The following is a 19853-nucleotide window of genomic DNA, read 5'->3' as shown; positions in this document are numbered from 1 at the left end:
TCCAAATTTGTTGATTTGAGATTAATTACTGGAGAGTGATTTCCTATAACAAGTTTTAACAATAAGGTGAATTCCTGGGTCAGAATATTAGAAGGCGAGTCATGAGATTGGGATTCCTTTAAAAGCATTGGGTTGGGAGGAAGAGGGGGTTTGCTGAGAATGTACTTTTCTATGGGTCAAAGGGAGAGGGGGTTGCAATAACTTTACAATGTTTCGGGGGAATGGCAGTTGTAATGACTTGGTAAATATCACTGCATATCTCAATATTGGAAGAATTGTTTTTTGAGTCTGGTGATGTCTCATGCATTTTTTAAATAGTAGAAGTAGTGGAGGAAGTTTATGCATGATCGTGAAGGAAGAAACCAAATTACTAGGTGTCTTAGCACTTTTTCATCCTGGAGATCCTTGTATGTCAACACTGACTGTTATTGCAACTTCTAATGAAATGCATAACTTTGAACAAATTTTAAGGGTGAAGAAAGATCCATATGGCAATGCCCAACTACTTTGGTGGGGTTGACTTGAATTGAGGTTTTAAGCTCAGTTTGAAAAGCTTTGCACATAAATCCAAGAATATAAGATGCAATCCCCAACTACTTTGGTGGGGTTGACTTGAATTGAGGTTTTAAGCTCAGTTTCCTTTCTTAGCTTTTTCTATACTGCTGTTTCTGCTCTTGGACTTTTGCACACAGTTATTTAACAGTTCAGTACTGCCAAAATCACTTTTATTTGAGTTGATTGGAACGTTGTGATTCATTAATTTGATGCTCCATTGTGATATCACATTAACCACTGGCTATTTAACTTTGTATCCCTGTTTGTTATTCATTAACAAGTATGCTCCATCTTGAATACAAACATAAATGGAGCATGGTGGTTAAGATGAGCTCTTGTAGTTGTATCCCTATTTGTTATTCATTAACAAGTATGCTTGTGATATCATAGGTTGGGAAAGAACTATTCAAGGCATGCAAAGTTTCTACGCCATATGCGAACCAAACATGATGATTGTGTACCACCTATAGTCATATATGGGCATCAGTTTACCATGGCCAGCCATTACCAAGATGCTGTGAGAGAATATCTTGCAGCTTATAAACTATTGCCGGAGAATCCACTAGTTAATCTTTGTGTGGGTAAGATTTTTTCCTGTTTTTTCATTCTGTTGAAGATTACATATTTATTAAATCTTCTGGAAATGGTTTATCTCTTCCAGGAACAGCCTTTATCAATTTAGCCCTTGGATTTAGACTTCAAAACAAGCATCAATGTGTTGCACAAGGCTTATCATTCCTCTATAACAATTTACGGCTTGCTGAAAACAGTCAGGTTTGCTTTCATTGTCATGCATATTTGATTTAGGGAGGAGACCAAAGGTTCTCAGAATAAAAAAGAAATGGGGTTACTAGGTCTGGGCTTTAATCATGCATATAAATGGGTGCTGAAACGACATAGTTTAAGATATACGGTTATGTTCGGTTTGGTTTTTCTTCGGTTTTTGACGAAAATTGGTTCGGTTCGGTTAGGATCTTCGGTTAAAACCGAATATTGCTCAGGCCTAGACAAGAAGGCCAAACATATTTCTTTCTTCATAAGAATTTCTTTTTGTGATGGGTAAAAGGGTATGTTCAAGTGAACATTATTGCTAAATTTACAATTATATCCAAGAATGAACCATCTGCACAATGTCAGACTTCTTGGCAGAAAGAACAATTTCGAGCCAAATTTTCTTAGTTAATCTAATGTGCACAAGATGGGGGAAAAAGTTATGGTTGGCAGGGTAGAGTTTCAATAGTGGATTGATGTGTGTCAATTGTCAAGAGTCCCACATTTAAAGATTACAACAAGTTCAAAGGGCTTATAAGGGTGGATGACCAACTAACTAGTTGTTTAGTTCTAACTTTTTAGCAATGGTTGATCCAAGTCAAAGTAAGCCCGTCTCACACTTAATGGACTCTTGCCTCAGCCCATTCATTCGCCTCTGCTAGTTCAATTCAAGTTTGTGCTAATGTAGAACAAGAAGAAACTAAAATCAAGAAAAATAAATTCTCAAGACACGAGAAACAAATTCTCTAGAGAAACTAATTTTCAGTATTTTTATTAATTCTCAATGATAGTCCTAATAATAATAATCTCTAGTAAAATCCCTAGATAATACATGTATTTATAGTAAAATAATTAGTCCTATTATTACTAGGATTAAGAATCCTTAAAATATATAACCCTAATGAAATACCAATTAGAAATCCCAAATCAACTACAAATTCTTAAATAATAAAATATTAAATCTAATAGAACTCTGTAAATACTTCTAAGTAATAATATAATTCTTAAATAATAGAAATAGAATCTTTCTAATTTTACAATAAAAGATTAAATCAAAACAATTCCTTAATCTAGTCTTCTTGGATTGCATCATTCTCCCCTAGTTGGAGAAAATCCGACTTCGAGCCTTGTAATGCAGAAGAATAAAGAATCTTCTTCGAAAAACAAGCAACTTTATCTTCTTGAATGGTGGTAATAAGATCGAAATGAAGAACGTCACACATTTCTTGCATCCTTAGAAACATCTGAAAATTAATCGCAAGTAAAAGTTGAATGACTCTTCAAATCATTGGGAACAAGGGAATTTGGAATTTTTTTATTTCCTTGGTCTCCATGACTTGACTTTCTTCAATACCCATTGAAGTTTTTATGGCTTGATTTTCATTGTTTACTAGGATAGATTCTTCAAGCTGCTCGTTCTCATTCTCATCAAATTCAGCTTCTTTCACGAGAAGATAATTCTCAAACATGTGTTTCTAGAACTAGTTCCTCAATGTATGAAGACTCAAAAACCAAATTTTTGGATTCTTTAAGATGCTCTTTTTGTTCTTATATAGTATCACATTGGCATATAGCAATTATTTCTCTCTAATCACCAAAGAAATACCCAAAGATAGCAAGATGTAAGGTCTAACCTTTTCAGCACAACTTTCAATTACTCTTTCTCCCAACATACGAGCAACAAGTAGAACTTCCATGATGCTCTTTTTCACACTATCTAAAAGAGGGGAAAGCAATTCTAGAGAGATATCTTCACTTTCTTCTAATACAAGGGTCATAATGGTCTTCTTGAATGACAAGATATTCTCCGGGTGATAATCCCTTATATCATTAAAGAAATGTTGGAACATCTCAATTATCAGATATCACATTCAAAATCCAACATCACCACACATGATTGAACTCTCAACTGTTTCAAGAATCAAAGTTCTCTTGCCATATGATTGACTAGACTTGTTTGCCAAGTTTTTGAATGATGACACAATTAGTTGAAAAAAATCCTTCATATGATCATCATCATAAGGAGCATTTAGAGCAGTTATTCTGATCATCTCAATAATGCAAGAGGTAACTGCTATTTTAACATCAACATTCGAATGCCTAGAAAGTAATTGTGCAACCAATGCTTTCATAGATGGGGCAAGTGCACTTTGCATTGATTTTGTAAGGAATTGCTCCATTTTTTATCAACACTTCTCGACTTGGTAGAGACTAGGAAGACGTTCATCTATAGAAGGAGGGTTAACAAGCTATTCCCAACTTCCATAAGTTATTGCTCTAACTTTTTATTTAATGACTATGAGTCACAAGTTGGAATCTCACACCATTAAAATCCAAGGAACCCGCCTCATTGAAAACACAAATTTCAGTCTTTAGGAGTTGTTTTTGCAAAAAACAGATGTCAAATCTAAATTAGCACATTGAAATAGCAAACAAGAGTTCTGTTCCACTGACGTGTCAGTTGATATGGCGCATAATGTTAACATGGCCAGTGGTGTGGCACATGTTACTGGGCTGCTGCGTAATATGGTTGTTGACTTGACGAAGTAGGAGTGAAATCTGATGCGGACAAGAGCAGTAGAGAACAAGTGAGCTGTATTGTGTTCTGCAGGTTACGAAGTAGATTTGACCTGATCTAGTTGGGCCATGCTGCAGGCATGTCAGAACTCCATTTTGACGACTTGGGCAAGGTTGTCAGCATGCAGTGATGCTCTATGAAGTGTTGCAACACTAGAAAATGGCTGGATATGATGGGTTTTAGTTGAGTTGCTTATTCGGGTCAGAAATCAACTCAAACAAATCTCTTCTTTAGGGAAGCTTTTGGTGGTCAGAGTTGTATCGTTGGAGTCACCTCTTTTTCGCAATGAACCCAGTAATATTGGGCTCTATATGAGGGACTTAATAATGAGGATGTGATGGTTTTTGGCTTTTTGTTCTTTTTTTATTTTTAAGCTAAGGAAAATTTCCAAGGCAAAAGCACAAGTTAGATGTTTGAGATCCGTTGCCAAATTGATATAGAACAAGAAGAAACTAAAATAAAGAGAATCAAATTCTCTAGAGAAACTAATTCTCGATATTTTTATTAGTTCTCAACGATAGACATAATTATAATCTTTAGTAAAATCCTTAAATAACACATATTTATAGTAAAATAATTACAGTGTTGTCAACAGCGCTAGGTGCCCTTAAGGCGTGGAGGTCCTCCATCGCCAGAGGCGCTAGGCGCTCGTCTGAGTGAATTAAGTTGCTAATTTATTCTAAAATAATAAATAATTAAATATACAATATAAAATGTCTAATACATTACACAATCAATAAATTATCAAATTTAATATTCATATTTCATAATATATTATATGTTTTAAATTTCAAGATCAAAAGTATTAAATGTTAAAGCAAAAATCATAAAGCGCATGATATAATTTAAAATTCTAGATGCATTGTTTAGTTTCATTCATTATGTCATGCAAACTCGAAATCCTAGTTCTATAATCATCGTCTTCTTCAACATCCACCATATCGTCATCATCATCCTCCAATCCCTCTTCTTCCTTTTCATCAAATTTATAGTCCTTAATCTTCCTCTGAATGATTTTCTTCTTGAATATTTACTACTCTTGATCTTGATACATTTGGTTCAGATATTGGTTGTTGTTTGGTGTCTGTCCTCGTTTCCCCAACTCCAGATGCCCTAGCCACATCACCCCATGTCAAATTATCATCAACAAAAACCAATTCATCTTCAACTTGAACACTGTTAGTACCCTTCTCTCCAATCAACCATTCATTACAATCATCAATATCATTTAGAGATATGGTATCAATTATATCTCGCAAATCATGACGAGCCTTCAAAGCTTGATTGTACTTAATATACACCAAATCTTGTAAGCTTTGATGCTCAAGCCTATTTCTCTTTTTAGTGTGAATTTGTTACATTTTAATAATTACATTAATATTTGTAAATACATATAATAAAGTATTAGATATTGAATTTATTGATTCAAATTAAAGTATTCAATAGGGATCATGGAAAAAATGTCACTTGCATTCTCAAATACACTCCAATTACGTTCACAGCCAGATGAACTACAAGTCAAACTCAAAATTTTGATAGCTCGTTACAAATTTGGAGCCGAATTTCCAAACAGACTCCACCATTCAGCTGTGATATTGCAAAAGTGCAAACAATTAGCAATATTAATAAGCAACTTTCTTGTGTTTTTAGTTAACTAGTATCTAGAAATTTGCCTAGGGACTTTTTTTTTTTTTCTAATAGCCATGGGAATGGCAAAAAGGCCTTCACCTTTCTTGTACATTGACAATTCAGTCATGATTTTATCTTGCACATCAATACTTGGAACCAATCTTTGGATGCATTCATACAATCCTTTAAAGGCCTCTTTATCAAACTCAATTGTTGGATTGCTATAAAAAAAATTCTAGATTCAAAAAGTGGCCAGTTGCATGCAATGGATTCCCATCTCTTGTCAATGATTTAAAAAATCTTCTTGTATTTGGCCTCATTTCCTTTAAAAGACTTTTGAATGACTTCTTTAACTTCTCTCTCTCTCTCTCTCTCTCTCTCTCTATATATATATATATATATATATATATATATATATATATATCCCATAGCTAGCTTTTTCTCATTATCAGCAAGTCGAAGGACTCGAATCACTATTAAAGTATAAAGTACAATATTACAAAATGATGGCATCAATACAATCTCATTTACTCTTTTCCCCTTTGCTTCCTTAGCCTACTTACTTTTCACTCACTTCTTTGATGTGAACATGTTCCTAATATTGTGCTTTTGAGAGTGAATTCTTTGTAGTTTCAAAAATGTACTTGTAAATCTAGTGATACCTTGCTTAACCAATTCCCTTTTATTGTGAATTCCCTCATCATGTTCAATGCACTGGTGTGGTTGTAAAGAAATCCAATTATGGAAATTGCTATTTCCAAAGTTCTCTTCACTTGAGCAATGTTTCCAATATCTTATAACATAAGGATTTTATACATATGTGTGTTTTTTTTTTTTTAATTATATTTGGGAAAATTACTATTTAATCCATGTGTTTTAATGAAACTAATTACTTGATCACTGTATTTTGAAAAATACTTTATTTAGTCCTTGTATTTAGCTTTTGTTAACTCTTTAGTCTGTCCGTCTTTTCTATTAGTCGATGAATTATAATACCTGAGAAATTACTATTAATCCCTTTATTTTAGTGAAACTAATTAGCTGATCTTTATATTTTGAAAAATACTAGTATTTAGTACCTCTATTTTGGTGAAACTAATTAGTCACTGTATTTTGAAAAACATATTTATGAAGAAAATAGAAATTTTGTTATTTGAAAACTAAATCTGAATTTGCTTTTTTTTTTTTTAATTATTCAAGTATTTTCATTCAATTCTCTGAACATCATTTTTGTCTTTGCACTATTGAGAAATAAACTTTTTTAATTTTTGCCTTGATTACTTGGAGATATAGGGGAACTAATTAACCTTTTTGCGCAAACAGCTTGTACTATTTTCTATCAAAAGATGCAAAATAGGAGTGAAGGGAGAAGTGGGTGCAGAGAAAAAGAAACATGGGAAGAGAAAAATAAGAGAGAGTAAGAGAGAAATAAGGAAAAGAGGCTCAGGATAGTTTTTTGGTATTAAAAATAAGCGAAGGGACTAAATACTAAATAGTTAGCGGAATCAAATTATAGTGACTAATTAATGTGTTTTTAAAAATACAAGAATCAACTAATTAGTTTCACTATAATAAAGGGATTAAATAGTAATTTGACATGCATTAAAACCCATTGAGTGATGAAAAAATTGATGGAGGGGCTAAACAGTTTAACAGACTAGAAATAGAGGGATTAAATAATAAATTTGTCTGTAATAAATGATTAAATCAAAACAATCCCCTAAATCTAGTCTTCCTCTATTAAATAGGAAGATTACATTATTATATTATTATTTAATTAATGGCTCCTCTAAAGCCTTACGAGGAGCGTACTTGTTCGAACTCAACAAGTTATGTACATATTATTTACATTAAATGTCAACAAATGTTAGCATTGCATGAATCCAAATTCAGTGGATACAATTGAAACAAAATGAATAATCTCTAAACCAAATTGATGAAACTAAAAAAATGGGTACAATTGAAAAATGCACAAATGAATGCATTAGACTATTAGCCCAAACAAATGTGTAGTTTTCTTCTTCTTCTTTCTTTTTCTTCTTCTTTTAGATTTAATGGTAACTCAAAGATTTATGTTGTATAGGTATCTTTGCAGGAGGCATTATATAATATTGCGTGTGCATTTCATCACGTTGGACTTGTATCTCTAGCAGCTTCATATTATGAAAAGGTGCTTGAAACATGTGAAAGGGATTACCCTATTCCCAAACTTCTGAATGAGAATTCAGATCTTCTGGAAAACCTGAAGCCAGGTTACTGTGACCTGCGTAGGGAGGCAGCTTATAATTTGCATTTGATATACAAAAAAAGTGGGGCTATTGATCTTGCTCGCCAGGTCTTGAAAGATCACTGCACTTGCTGAGTAAAGATGCTTCAAACTCACATCAATTGGCTTGTGAAAAATGTGAGGTGATCTAACTTGCATATATATCTTTTTAGATTGATCGCCAACAAATCCTTGTTTGTTTAATTTATTAGTAGATGAATTAGAATTAGTTCCCAAGTGTTTGGTTTTTTTAGCTCTCCTGTATTATTGTGCCATTTTACTCGAATACAATGCTATTTGCTACTTAACATGTTCACTGCTAATCAATTGTTTTATATATATTTGGGAATCACAATATATGAATCTCGCACATTGGTTTTCATAAATGGTTTAAATGAATAAAATGAGAAGCCATCGTCTTTAAGATATATATATATATATATATATATATATATATATATTCATTTCAGGTTTAATTTTAGTTTTAGGAAGCAATTACATGACAATTTCTTTCATTGTAGTCTAGTGGACAAAATCTTTTATTGTAGTCATATCCGTGTTTAATTGCTCTTTCACATTGGAGGAATGGGCTGATTATATTTAAATTTGAAATCAAATTGATGATATAATGTATTAGCCTTTTGTATATAAAAAGCATTGTACAGCAAAAACATAAATATTTTGTCATGGATGCATTTGTGGACAAGATTTATACAAAACGAGATCCGTGAGAGATTTCAGTCAACGGTGATAAAAATGATAACAAATAAACTAGCATTAAAAGTGGATTCAGCAACAGCAATAATTTATTATTAGCAAAAATAAATACTCTAATTAAGATATTACTTTGATTGTTATGATATTAAATTATGGCCTTAAATGTTCGTTTTCAATAGTAAAAAATATATATGAAATCATGTAATAATCTCTTTATAAGGAGATTAAATTGTGAATAAACTATCAAGTAGAATTATTTTCAATTAAATTGAGATTTGAATTTGCTCTTCTCCAACGAGCTTAAGGTTAGAGCTTCCTTTTCATGAGTTTACGTTTTCAGCAACAATATGTCAAGAAAAGAATCGAGGTAAAGTAAAAATTTCAACCTTTGAATCAAATTTTACTACTAATAGGCCCGTGACTCGATCTTGGGCGAGAGATCATAATAACTTAGTATCAGAGTCAGATGTCATGGACAATACAGATCTGAGAGAAGAATTGAGGGCACTATTCTAAGAAGCTCAAGCATTTACTAAAGTAACAGTAGCGCAGGCTGAATCAAGAATGAAAGATCAGATCAAGCAATCAGAGTCAAAATTGGAATCCCAATTGCAAAACTTGTCTTATCAATTACAAGAGTTCATTCAGGGAACCTACAAGAGCCGAGGCAAGGAAACAGAGGATGGCTCAAGTAGTAATAACAACAATGAAGGCAGCAACAATAGATTGATGGAAAAACAGAAGCGAGACCCAAGGCAAGAGTAGTACCAAGGTATACGAAGTTGGATTTTCTAACATTTGATGGATCCGAAGATTCGTTGATTTGGTTACATCGATGTGAACAATTTTTTCAAACCAATGGATGCTAGAAACAGACAAGGTGAACCTCGCAGCATTCCATATGATAGGAGAGGCACAACTTTGATTCTACAGATTAAAACAAGAAGAACCTCGACTATCGTGGAATGCATTCAAAGAATATTGCAATTTGAGATTCGGGCATTCACTTAGTAGTAATCTTTTGGGCAAATTAGCTAATCTGAAGCAGATAGGGACAGTGGAAGAGTAGAACGTTAGTTCTAGACTCGTGCAACAACAATTCAAGTATATCAACAAGTTGATTTGTTTATTACAGAATTGACATATTCAATCCGGATTGATGTAGAGATGCAAAATTCCCCAAGTGTGGTGGCAATTATGAACCTGACAAAGAGAACAACAGCTAGCAAAAAATTAGTCAAATTCATGGTCCAATACAAGAACAACACCTACTTCATCAATTCTGCCTATAACTAAGGTTACTGCCAACTAGGCCATTAGCATATTATAGAATTCCAATTTAGGAAGTGTTTCGTCTCTCTTTATTAAAAGATTAAGCCATCTAGAGATGACTGAGCAAAGAGCAAAGGGCTTCGCTATAATTGTGATGAACCATATTCCTCCGAGCATCAATGTAAGAAGTTATTTTGGTTGGAGATGGATGATTTAGAGGAAGCAACGGGGCAAAGGGACTATGGGTGATTCATGGTCGTATCCTACTGTTGAGCTTGAGGACAAGCTTTTTCTCCAGGAAGGGGAGTGATGTTATGGGTGCATTTATTGGCAAGACTTGTGCAAGATGGGATCCACAAGAGATTCCTGTCATGGTGATAAGAATGGTAACAAATAAATTAGCATCATAGATAGATTCAGCAGCAACAATAACTAATTATTAGTAAAAATAAATATCCCAATTAAGATATTACTTTGATTGTCATTATCTTATATTATAGCCTTAAATGTTGATTTCCAATAGTAGAAAATTCTATATGAAATCATGTAATAATCTTTTTATAAGAAGATCAGATTATGAATAAAATATCAAACAAAATTATTTTCAACTAAATTAAAATCTGGATTCTCTATTCTCCAACAGGTCTAAGGCTAGAGCTTCCTTTTAATAAGCTCATGTTTTCAGCAATAATAAGTCGAGGAAATAATGAGATAAAGCAAAAGGTTCAGCTTTTGAATCATATTTCACTATTAATAGGTTCGTGACTCGATTCTGGATGAAAGATCATAACATCTTTCTTTTACTCCGATCCTTATGATGTTGATGGTTTAGGGAACTCATGACACATCATTTCAATCTTTTCATTAACATTTCATCAACTTATAAGGTCATCATCATTTTGAGATCAATTGATACGGTAGAAGAAGATAAGCTTAGTTACCTCACTTCTCATTATCATCTCCAAAGCATCAACATGCCTTTCAATAGACTTAAGACATAATATTTGTGTAATAATTCTTAAATTATGTAATATGAGAGAGATTATTCAGCATATCCAGAGTATATATCCTCTAATTAACAATTATATGGGATCTTTCTCATATTTCAAAGAAAAATTATATTTTGATAAGAGTAATGCACCGGATGAATTCTAAAATTTGCCGATCATTAGTTGTGTGAGAAGTAATTAATAACAGGAATATCCTTCGCAGCTTCAGGAGGAATGTCTTCCATGACTTTCTCTTGGCCCTTAGGATAAAAAATCCCGGTCCTGCCATGAGGAACCCAACAGCAACTCCCATCATCTCCCAATTGTCTTTCCTTCATCTTCATTTCTTCACCATCCACCTTATTGCTCGTCTCTCGCAAAGTATGATCAGAAGAAGAATTACCAGTGCTCTTCCTATGGTAGGCTTTCCGAATCATCATCGGCCTGCATCCATTAAAGGTCTTGAGTTCAACTCTCAGTTGGAGTCAATTGCAATATCTCCCGATTAATATAGAATCTCAATGCACGGAGAGGCTTAACTTAGATAATAGATGTTACAAAATTTCAAAATGGATACATTCCCCAGACGATGAAAAAGCTCGAAAAGCATGAATAAGGCTTACTTGGAAAACATGGAGTGTGCTCCTCTGGAAAATGCAGCAGTGGACATATCTTTCACTCTTCAAGTTGGTGCTGTGTAGATGCAGATGACGATGAAGATGAATTTATACGGCAACAAGTGTTATCCATATCTCTCTTTTCTATGGAGATTTGGTTTGCACTTACGTCATTTTCTGTTTCACTTAATTTTCTAGATTTCCCAAAATTAATTATACAACTATTCCAGTCATGCATGCATGAAATATTATTTGACTTGCACCATGGGCTGGGCCTTTCCCATCTAATTTCATGCCCTTTGATTCACATTCACAAACGTATTCTATAGTTCCTCTAAAGCAAAGTGAAATTATTTTATTATAGAAAATAAAATAATTTAATAAAATTTTAAAATTTATTTTATTAAATTTTTGTAAAATGATATTTTTTTTTTCTTGTGAAGTAGTCGATCATAGAAAATTTTATTAACTTAAAAGAAAAATAAAATTTCTTCAATACCTTAAATTATCATATTTTTCATATTTTAAATTTTAATTTAAATAATATATATTAAATATGAAACACTAAATAAATATATCTTATTTAAGTTTATTTATAATATTTTTTAAAATTATTAAAAAATACTATATATATATTCTTTTATGTAAAGAAATTTTATTGTTTTATTAAATTAATAAATTTTTTTTTATAATTGACTAATGGGATAAATTTTAAAATTTTATTAAATCACCTTATTTTCTGTAAGTAATATTTACTTTATTTTAAATCAAGTAATCATAAAATACACCTAATTCTATAACCATGAGTTAAATTTAAAATCAATGTGAGTCCTGAATTTTAGCTTGGTTTAAATTAGATTTTTTTAAAAAAAATAATAATTTTAGACCGCAAAATGTGAATTAAATCATTTTTAATTAAAACTTAAACAGTTAAAAACTAAAATTAAAATCAAAATTAAAGAGTTTTTTTTTATCAAAATTAAGTAAAATTAAAAAGAAATTTGATTTTGTGTTAGGGTGAAAATTGCCACGTTGAATGAGATTAATTCATAGTGTTGATATTCTTATTACAAAATCCCATCACTCAGCTTTTCAGTTATATATTAGTATGTTATTAAACTAATTTAAATAAATATTAAAAGTTTATATATTTTAGTTAGAGATTAAAATTATATGTTGATTTATGTTATCGGTAGAAAGACAATGAAAAAGAAATTTATATAGAAAATAATATTTTAAAAACTAATTAAATATGATTAAAAAGTCATTTTGTATAAAATTAAATAATTTTTTTTAAGAAAAACTGAGTAATATTGTAGAGATATTTAATTGAATAAAAAAATAATAGTTAATTAATTTGTGATAATAATAGAATTATGAGAATAATAAAATATTAAATTAAGACAATTATTGTCACGACCCAACCTATGGGCCGAACCGGCACTAGGACCTGGGTCAGCCTAAAGCCCCCGAGGCCCGTAGTAAGCCTAACTATTCCTCAACCCAACTCTAAGGCCCATTTGGGCCAAATTTCAAGAATTCAATCGGACAGAGTTCGGCCATAAAATGGACCTTTCAACGGGGAGTTTTTGACTCACCCGACCTGTAAACATAATATATAATCAATTGGGGAGCTCAGCTCACCCTCCACATAGTCATAATAACATAAAGTCAAATGGGAGCTCAGCTCCCTTATCCAGTCCAACATACATGCATATAATAAGTTTACAGGTCCAACATGGCAATTTATATTACAGACCCAAATCAAATAAATATTTCTAACACATGCGGAGTTCTAGGAGTTAATAGAATTATACAAACATTAATAGACGACCTGCGAAAAAGAAAAGCAGGTAACCACAACAAATATCCTCCTGTAGCTTGGAAAAATAATTAACAGGAGTGAGCGTTCAACTCAGAGAGTAAAATATCAATTTTAACCATAATCTCTATAGCTATCTAAAGCTAATGCACCCTGTAGAGTGAAATGCAACATCGTCATAAATTTTATACAAATCACATCAAAAAGGCAATTTGGAGCACTCACACACCAGATAAGGTCAAACAATACATATATGGAAGCTGATCCCCTATACAACCCTCTTAATCCAACCTGTGCCAGCGAAGAACTCAAGTCCGACTTTCGCTTAATAAACCAAATCGGGGTCCCAGCGAAGAACTCAAGCCGTGTTTACTCCGAAGGACCGGATCCCAGCGAAGATCTCAAGCTGTGTCTACCCGTCCTGTCCATATTCAACACTATACCACACGCACGCCAATGCACGCACACTGCTCCAAATTACCACAACAACATCCATGGCACTTCAACATTTATGAATGCAATGTAAAACGTGCCTATTATTTAACTACATAGATACATACATATAAGTGATGCATGGGCATGCTTGAACATATAATAATATCGAAATTACAATTAAAATTAATATTTTACTCACAGACTCAACCGAAGTCACTGTGGCGGCTGGACGGAGGAGGAAGGCTGTCCCGGCTCACTTGACAATTTTTATTACAATTATTTAGTACATTTGACTCAATACAAGCTAAGAAAAGACCAAAGATGTCCTAAGTCGTGTCGAAAATCCGGCAGAGTCTCCCCTATACCTAGGACCTACCCAACCTGCAAAAGGGCTTAAAACGCACTTCTATATCCACAAACCATACACCCACAACTCAATCACATCACACAGCCCCTCCTGGGCCCATCCAAACAGTCATCAATCACAATATGTAAAATTACAGTTTAGTCCTAATAATTGACTCTTTTTGTAAAAACTACCCAAATAAACTCTAAAAATTCTAAAACTTTGCCTCGCTGTCCTTAGCAATATTACTAAGCTAATGCAGAAAGAATCATAATTTTCTGAGCTAGCACGAATATTTTATAGATTTTTAATCCCATTTAAGTACTAGAAAATTAAGAAAAAGTAAGGTTCGGGTTTACCTATGCCGATTCCGATCTCGAGAACGCGCTCGGGACGTCTGACAACGGTGGGGTAGCCAAAATCTCGACCCAATTCTGAGACTTTTTCGGTAGCCTGTCTGTCTGGCCGAAAATTCACAGACCCAGGTAACCATTGAAGGTACCTACACGAAGCCCACAATACGGGGGTTAGTATATAATTTTTACGGAATTTTCTAAACTCATTTAGTGCTCGAAAAAATACTACGGAGTTTCGTGGGACCCACCGAAAAAATGGTGTCGGAAAATTTCGAAATTTATATTGCCGCGAAGCTCTCGACCAGTGGAGCGCTCTGGTACTCTCGGTTTTCTCGTGGGGCTCACGGTTTGCGAGAAATCTAGCCCAAAAGTCGAAATGGGCTAAAACTTCCCGGATAAAAATTGGACAAATCGCTCGATGGATTTTGCTGTTCTTGGTGTCTATGGAAAGCTCTCGAGGTGTAGATGGTGTTTGACACAAGATCCGGCTCAATCGGTGGCCGGATCGGCCGGATTTCTGTCGGAAAGTTGAAATGGCGCGCTGCGCGTCGCGCCTCTTCGCGCGTCGTTTTCGGCCGCCTGGAAGGCTGGCCGGCGATGAGGAAGGTGAGGCGGCCAGGCGAGTGGGGAGGGTGGGTGGCGGCGTGGGAGGAGGAGAGAGAAAATAGGAGAGAGAGGAAGAAGGGTCGGGGGCGCGCACGGAGGAAGAAGAAAAGGAGCTGCCCGGTTTGATTCAATCGGTTCGATCTGATCCGGTTTGATTCGGTCGGTCCGATTTAAGAAACAAAATTTTGAAATTTTACGCTGCCTTGAGATCGAAAACGAGGCACAAAAATTCTGAAAAAATTCTAGAAAACTTAGAAAAATTTGTAGAGTCTAAATATATTTTTAGTTTTGCCACGTGGTCTTTAAATTAATTTTTAAAAATCATCAAAGTTTTATATTTTCGAAAAATCGAACCCGATTTCTAAAATCAGAAAAATTTCAAATAATTTCCTAAAATTTAAATAAAATAAAATATTAATATTTATTCATAAAATAATAAATTTAAAAATTTGGGGTGTTACAATTATATTGTTTTATTAAATTAATTTTATAAAACTAATATGTAACTAAGTAATAAGAATTAATTATTTAAATAATTATTAAAAATTAAATAATTAATTACATGAATTAAAAAATGTGTTAAATATTTAAATTTTAAATAATAATTAATTTTTAAATTGTATAATTATATAAATTATTTTAATGAATTTTTTAAACAATAAGTAATTTTTTTAATTATAACTTTTTAATTACATTTAATCATATGACTATATAATTGTGTTAAATCTTTTAAAGTTTGAACATTTAAATATTTAAATGATAATTAATTATTTGAAATTATTTAAATATATAGACATTAATTCAATAAATTAAATTAAACTACTTTAAATATATTATTTAACTAAATATTAAATGATCTCTTCTAAAATTATATATTGCAACAAAAAATTACACCATATAAGAAAATTACAAAATTGCATCTCAAAACTTAATTAAAACCAAAAATTAAACTGAAAATATTATAAAATTATTTTATCCAACATTATCTATTGTTTTGAAGATTAACGGGTATTATTATTATTATTTTTTTATATAATTTTACCTTTATCTTCACTAAACACTAACTATTTTTATAAATTCTTAAAATAAATATCATCACCTTTCTTTATTTCTCTTAAGTAAATCAGATAAAGAATAATTTAATTAAAATAAAAAATATTTTATTATTAATTTTACTAATTTAATTACTTCTTTAATCACATATAAAAATTAAAAATGAACGAAAAAAAATACTTTACAATATTTATTAATTTCTAGAGGATGGAGGTTTAGGGTTATTAACTAGTCTTATATTTTGAGGATTTAATTTTATTTATTTTATTTTAATTATAATTATACAATATTTAAATTTTTATTATTATTTATTCATTCATTTTCATTTATTGGCATTTAAATTTTTTTTAAATTATCTATCACATTTAAAAAATTAAGAATTATTAATTTTTTTTAATAAATAAAACAAATATTTATATAAAAATTAATTAAATAAAATAAAAAATAATTAAAAATAAAGTGATCATATTATTCTTTTTAATCACTGTATAAAATTTAAATTTGAAAGATAAAAATAAATGAAATAATATAAATAAATTTTAATTATAAAATATAAAAAAATATTTTATTTTTTTTAAATCAAATTGAATCCAACTTAAACAAAAGGTGTGAATTAATACAAAAACAAATATTAATCAGGACCTAATCAAACTTTACATGAAAGTTGGAATTAATGATAGGCAGTGTAGAGTGTAGACATTAATTCCAATTGCACAACCCTAAAAAGAATCTTCACCCAAAATCCCAATATTTGCTTGGAGAAAAAACTCCCTCGCTGAGTCTTCAATGTTCAACCATTACTGATTCTCCAGTAATCAAACGTCTGTCAACCCTAATTCATCAATATAATCAGTAAGTACGTAATACTTTCCTTGTTTAATCTTCTGTTTTTTGTTTTTATTATCAATTTATTGGCTGGAAACGTTGATTTTGGGGGCTAGCAATCCACGATCTGGATCTGGTAATTAGAAATCAAGAAAATGGTAGTTTCGCATAGTTTCTTATCTCAATTGATGGGTTCTACTAGAGTTTTGTAAATTGTCATAAAATATGAATTTTTGTGAAAAAGAATTTTGATTTTGGTTCTTATCCAATTTTAATAAAGGAGAGAAAATGCCTTCTCAGAAGATTGAGACTGGTCATCAGGACACAGTTCATGATGTGGCTATGGATTATGTAGCACGGAAACGGAAACGCGGACACGGGAAAACGCGGAAACGGACACTGAGAAACGGCATTTTAAAAAATATAAGAAATGGAAACGTGGAAAAACGCGTAAATATAAAAAATATAGGGATATATTTATAAATAAATAATATATATATATATATTTGAAAGTTTTAGTTATAATAAATTTAAATATTAAAATAAAAAAAATAATGAAATTAATTAATTAATTAATTTATTTATATATTTATAATTATAAATAATTGAAATAATAAATATATAGAATAATAAAATTAATATTAAAATGCTGAAAATAAAAGGTTGAGAGTTTTAATACAGTGAAAATTGAAAAAAAAAAGATTAAAAAAAAAATCAAACAGAAGATTCGGGCAAGGAGCACTGGAGCAGAGCCATGAAGAAGGAGCAGCGCCATCAGGGGCAAGGGAGGCTGATTGGCAGAGCAGCATCGGACGGGGAAGGAAGCAGAGACCAGTCACCTCCCATCGCCGGCACGCTGCTGCACCACCAGGTACTCCTCCTTCTTCTCCTCTTCTTCTTCTTCTTCTTTTTTCTTTGCCTTCTCCTTTCTTCCCGGAGGTGCGACTTTTTTTATTTTTTTTTTAAAGAAACGCGTGTCCGGCGAAGGAAACGCGTTTCCGATTTCAAGGAATTACGGAAACGGCCCGGAGACGTTTCCTCGCCGTGTCCTAACGTTTCCGGCAAGGAAACGTTTCCGGAACGGGGAAACGCTCCTGCCTCCCGTTTCCGTGCAACCTAGGGATTACTATGGCAAGCGCACTGCAACTGCCTCATCTGACCACTCAATCAAGATAATTGGGGTTAACAATAGCAATAATACTTCCCAGCAGCTAGCTCAGCTCACTGCCCATGAAGGACCTGTTTGGCAAGTATCCTGGGCTCACCCAAAGTTTGGATCTTTGCTTGCTTCATGTTCTTATGATGGGCGTGTCATAATATGGAAGGAGGGCAACCAGAATGAGTGGACTCAAGCTCATGTTTTTGATGACCACAAATCATCGGTTAACTCTATTGCTTGGGCACCTCATGAGGTTGGTCTTTGTTTGGCGTGTGGCTCCTCAGATGGAAATAGATCAGTTTTTACTGCACGACCAGATGGTGGATGGGACACTTCCAGAATCGATCAAGCTCACCCAGTTGGTGTAACTTCTGTTTCTTGGGCACCATCGACAGCGCCTGGTGCTCTTGTTGGTTCTGGTTTGCTTGACCCTGTTCAGAAGCTTTGCTCTGGTGGTTGTGACAATACTGTCAAAGTTTGGAAGCTCTACAATGGAACTTGGAAGATGGACTGCTTTCCAGCTCTTCAAATGCACACTGATTGGGTAAGAGATGTCGCATGGGCACCTAACTTGGGCCTTCCAAAGTCCACTATTGCTAGTGCTTCTCAGGATGGGAAGGTTATTATATGGACTGTGGGAAAGGAAGGGGATCAATGGGAGGGTAAGGTGTTGCATGATTTCAAGACTCCTGTTTGGAGAGTCTCATGGTCCCTCACTGGAAACATAGTGGCTGTTGCTGATGGGAATGACAATGTCACTCTATGGAACGAAGCTGTAGATGGGGAGTGGCAACAGGTGACTACAGTTGATTCCTAGATCTTCTGTCCTTTCCCAATTCCCATATGTTAAGAACTTGTTTTTCCCTTGTGTTCTTCCATAGTTGAAGTGTTTTAAACATGTCAGATATTTGGGCCTTCATTTCTTGAATTTCATGTAGCTTGCAACTTAAATCCATATTGTTCTTTGAATGCATAGATCATCTCTATCATTATTTATGATTTTCTCTAGCTGGATTCTTGTTTCTTGCCCCCCCACCACCACCCCAAAAACCAGCCAACAACATAACCTTATTAAGAGCAAGGTTTTGCATTTGGTTTTCGCCTCTCTTTTTCGACTGTAGTTATATATATGTTACCTGTACAAGTAGGGAAGCTAGGTGAATTAGGGCTGTGGAGTTTTCCTTTTCAGGAAAATGGTTACCAAGTAGTTCTCCAATACTATTAGATTGTGTTTAACTAGACTACCCGTTCTTCAATTGGAATCGCAAACGTGGATTTATGTGGCTGAATCTTGAAACAGGAGTAGAGACACAGTTACTGGTTTCAATCAATATAAATTCACACTACACTGTGACTGTGTTCACTTCATCCATTCCTGCTAAAGATGCTTAATTGAATCATGGATACCAAAGATGACCAAATTCCTTTTGTTTGGATTGAGGGAAATGGAGAGGAGAGTTTTCTCTAAATTTTCTTGATTGAACATCAAATAAAAGAGAAAATTGGAGAGAAAAGAAAAGAGAGGAGAAATTTTAACTAAAAATATTTCTATCTAAATTGGTGAGAAATGGATAGAAATAGGGTAAAATAATTGTTAAAATATTTAAATAACTTTCAATAATATAAACATGGGAAGAAAAATGAGCATATAATAGTTATTTTTTTATATTCTTTTAAGAGGGAAATTGCATTCTCTTATATTTTAATAATTTATCTAAACAATGCAGAGTAATTTTTTTTTTATTTTGTTTTTAATTTTTTTTTTAATTTATCTAAACAATCCATAGTTGGAGTGTTTTAAACACGTGTCTTGAATTTCATGTAGCTTGCAACTTAAATCCATATTGTTCTTTGAAT

The 19853-nt window shown here is 32.8% G+C and overlaps 3 protein-coding genes across 6 annotated transcripts in view; 2 read left to right on the top strand and 1 right to left on the bottom strand.

Annotated features, from left to right (window-relative positions):
* Positions 1–8169, top strand: part of LOC110631893 (uncharacterized) — a 38857-nt gene extending 30688 nt beyond the window's left edge. The window contains exons 16-18 of one of the 3 annotated variants that reach the window (XM_058131928.1): positions 946–1136; positions 1217–1329; positions 7629–8169. In XM_058131928.1, coding sequence (XP_057987911.1) covers positions 946–1136; positions 1217–1329; positions 7629–7895 — 571 coding nt within the window. In that variant the 3' untranslated portion in view covers positions 7896–8169. Of the gene's footprint in view, positions 1–945; positions 1137–1216; positions 1330–7616 lie in introns of all 3 variants that reach the window. The other 2 variants (XM_058131927.1, XM_058131929.1) reach the window with 2 other exon arrangements.
* Positions 8170–10778: 2609 nt separating this feature from the next.
* LOC110631895 (uncharacterized) lies at positions 10779–11501 on the bottom strand. Its single transcript, XM_021779916.2, has 2 exons — positions 11401–11501; positions 10779–11221 (listed from the first exon to the last, which is right to left on the bottom strand). Exons 1-2 carry the CDS (start codon positions 11445–11447, stop codon positions 10957–10959), a joined length of 312 nt encoding a protein of 103 aa, XP_021635608.2. The 5' UTR covers positions 11448–11501; the 3' UTR covers positions 10779–10956.
* Positions 11502–16664: 5163 nt separating this feature from the next.
* Positions 16665–19344, top strand: LOC110631898 (protein transport protein SEC13 homolog B). 2 transcript variants are annotated; one of them, XM_058131930.1, is made up of 4 exons: positions 16665–16864; positions 17118–17177; positions 17954–18792; positions 19186–19344. In XM_058131930.1, the coding sequence occupies exons 2-4, from the start codon at positions 17126–17128 to the stop codon at positions 19219–19221; spliced, it is 927 nt and encodes a 308-aa protein (XP_057987913.1). In that variant the 5' UTR covers positions 16665–16864; positions 17118–17125; the 3' UTR covers positions 19222–19344. The 2 variants fall into 2 exon arrangements, with proteins under 2 accessions (XP_057987913.1, XP_057987914.1); XM_058131931.1 differs by lacking the exon at positions 19186–19344 and having other exon boundaries at positions 16667–16864; positions 17954–18969.
* Positions 19345–19853: the final 509 nt, after the last annotated feature.

Source organism: Hevea brasiliensis, chromosome 13, assembly GCF_030052815.1.
Source record: "Hevea brasiliensis isolate MT/VB/25A 57/8 chromosome 13, ASM3005281v1, whole genome shotgun sequence".
NCBI classification, from domain to species: domain Eukaryota; kingdom Viridiplantae; phylum Streptophyta; class Magnoliopsida; order Malpighiales; family Euphorbiaceae; genus Hevea; species Hevea brasiliensis.
Note: the sequence above shows the minus strand (reverse complement) of the source record. Positions and strands in the feature narration are given on the sequence as shown.

What these genes read in the sequence shown, in the direction of transcription:
- LOC110631898 (XM_058131930.1), top strand. Translation starts at nt 17,126, where the DNA reads ATGCCTTCTCAGAAGATTGAGACTGGTCATCAGGACACAGTTCATGAT. An exon ending in GGACACAGTTCATGATGTGG is followed by an intron (nt 17,178 to 17,953) that starts CTATGGATTATG and finishes TTTCCGTGCAAC; the next exon opens with CTAGGGATTACTATGGCAAG. An exon ending in TAGATGGGGAGTGGCAACAG is followed by an intron (nt 18,793 to 19,185) that starts GTGACTACAGTT and finishes TTTCCTTTTCAG; the next exon opens with GAAAATGGTTACCAAGTAGT.
- LOC110631895 (XM_021779916.2), bottom strand. Translation starts at nt 11,447, where the DNA reads ATGTCCACTGCTGCATTTTCCAGAGGAGCACACTCCATGTTTTCCAA. An exon ending in GCACACTCCATGTTTTCCAA is followed by an intron (nt 11,222 to 11,400) that starts GTAAGCCTTATT and finishes TAATGGATGCAG; the next exon opens with GCCGATGATGATTCGGAAAG.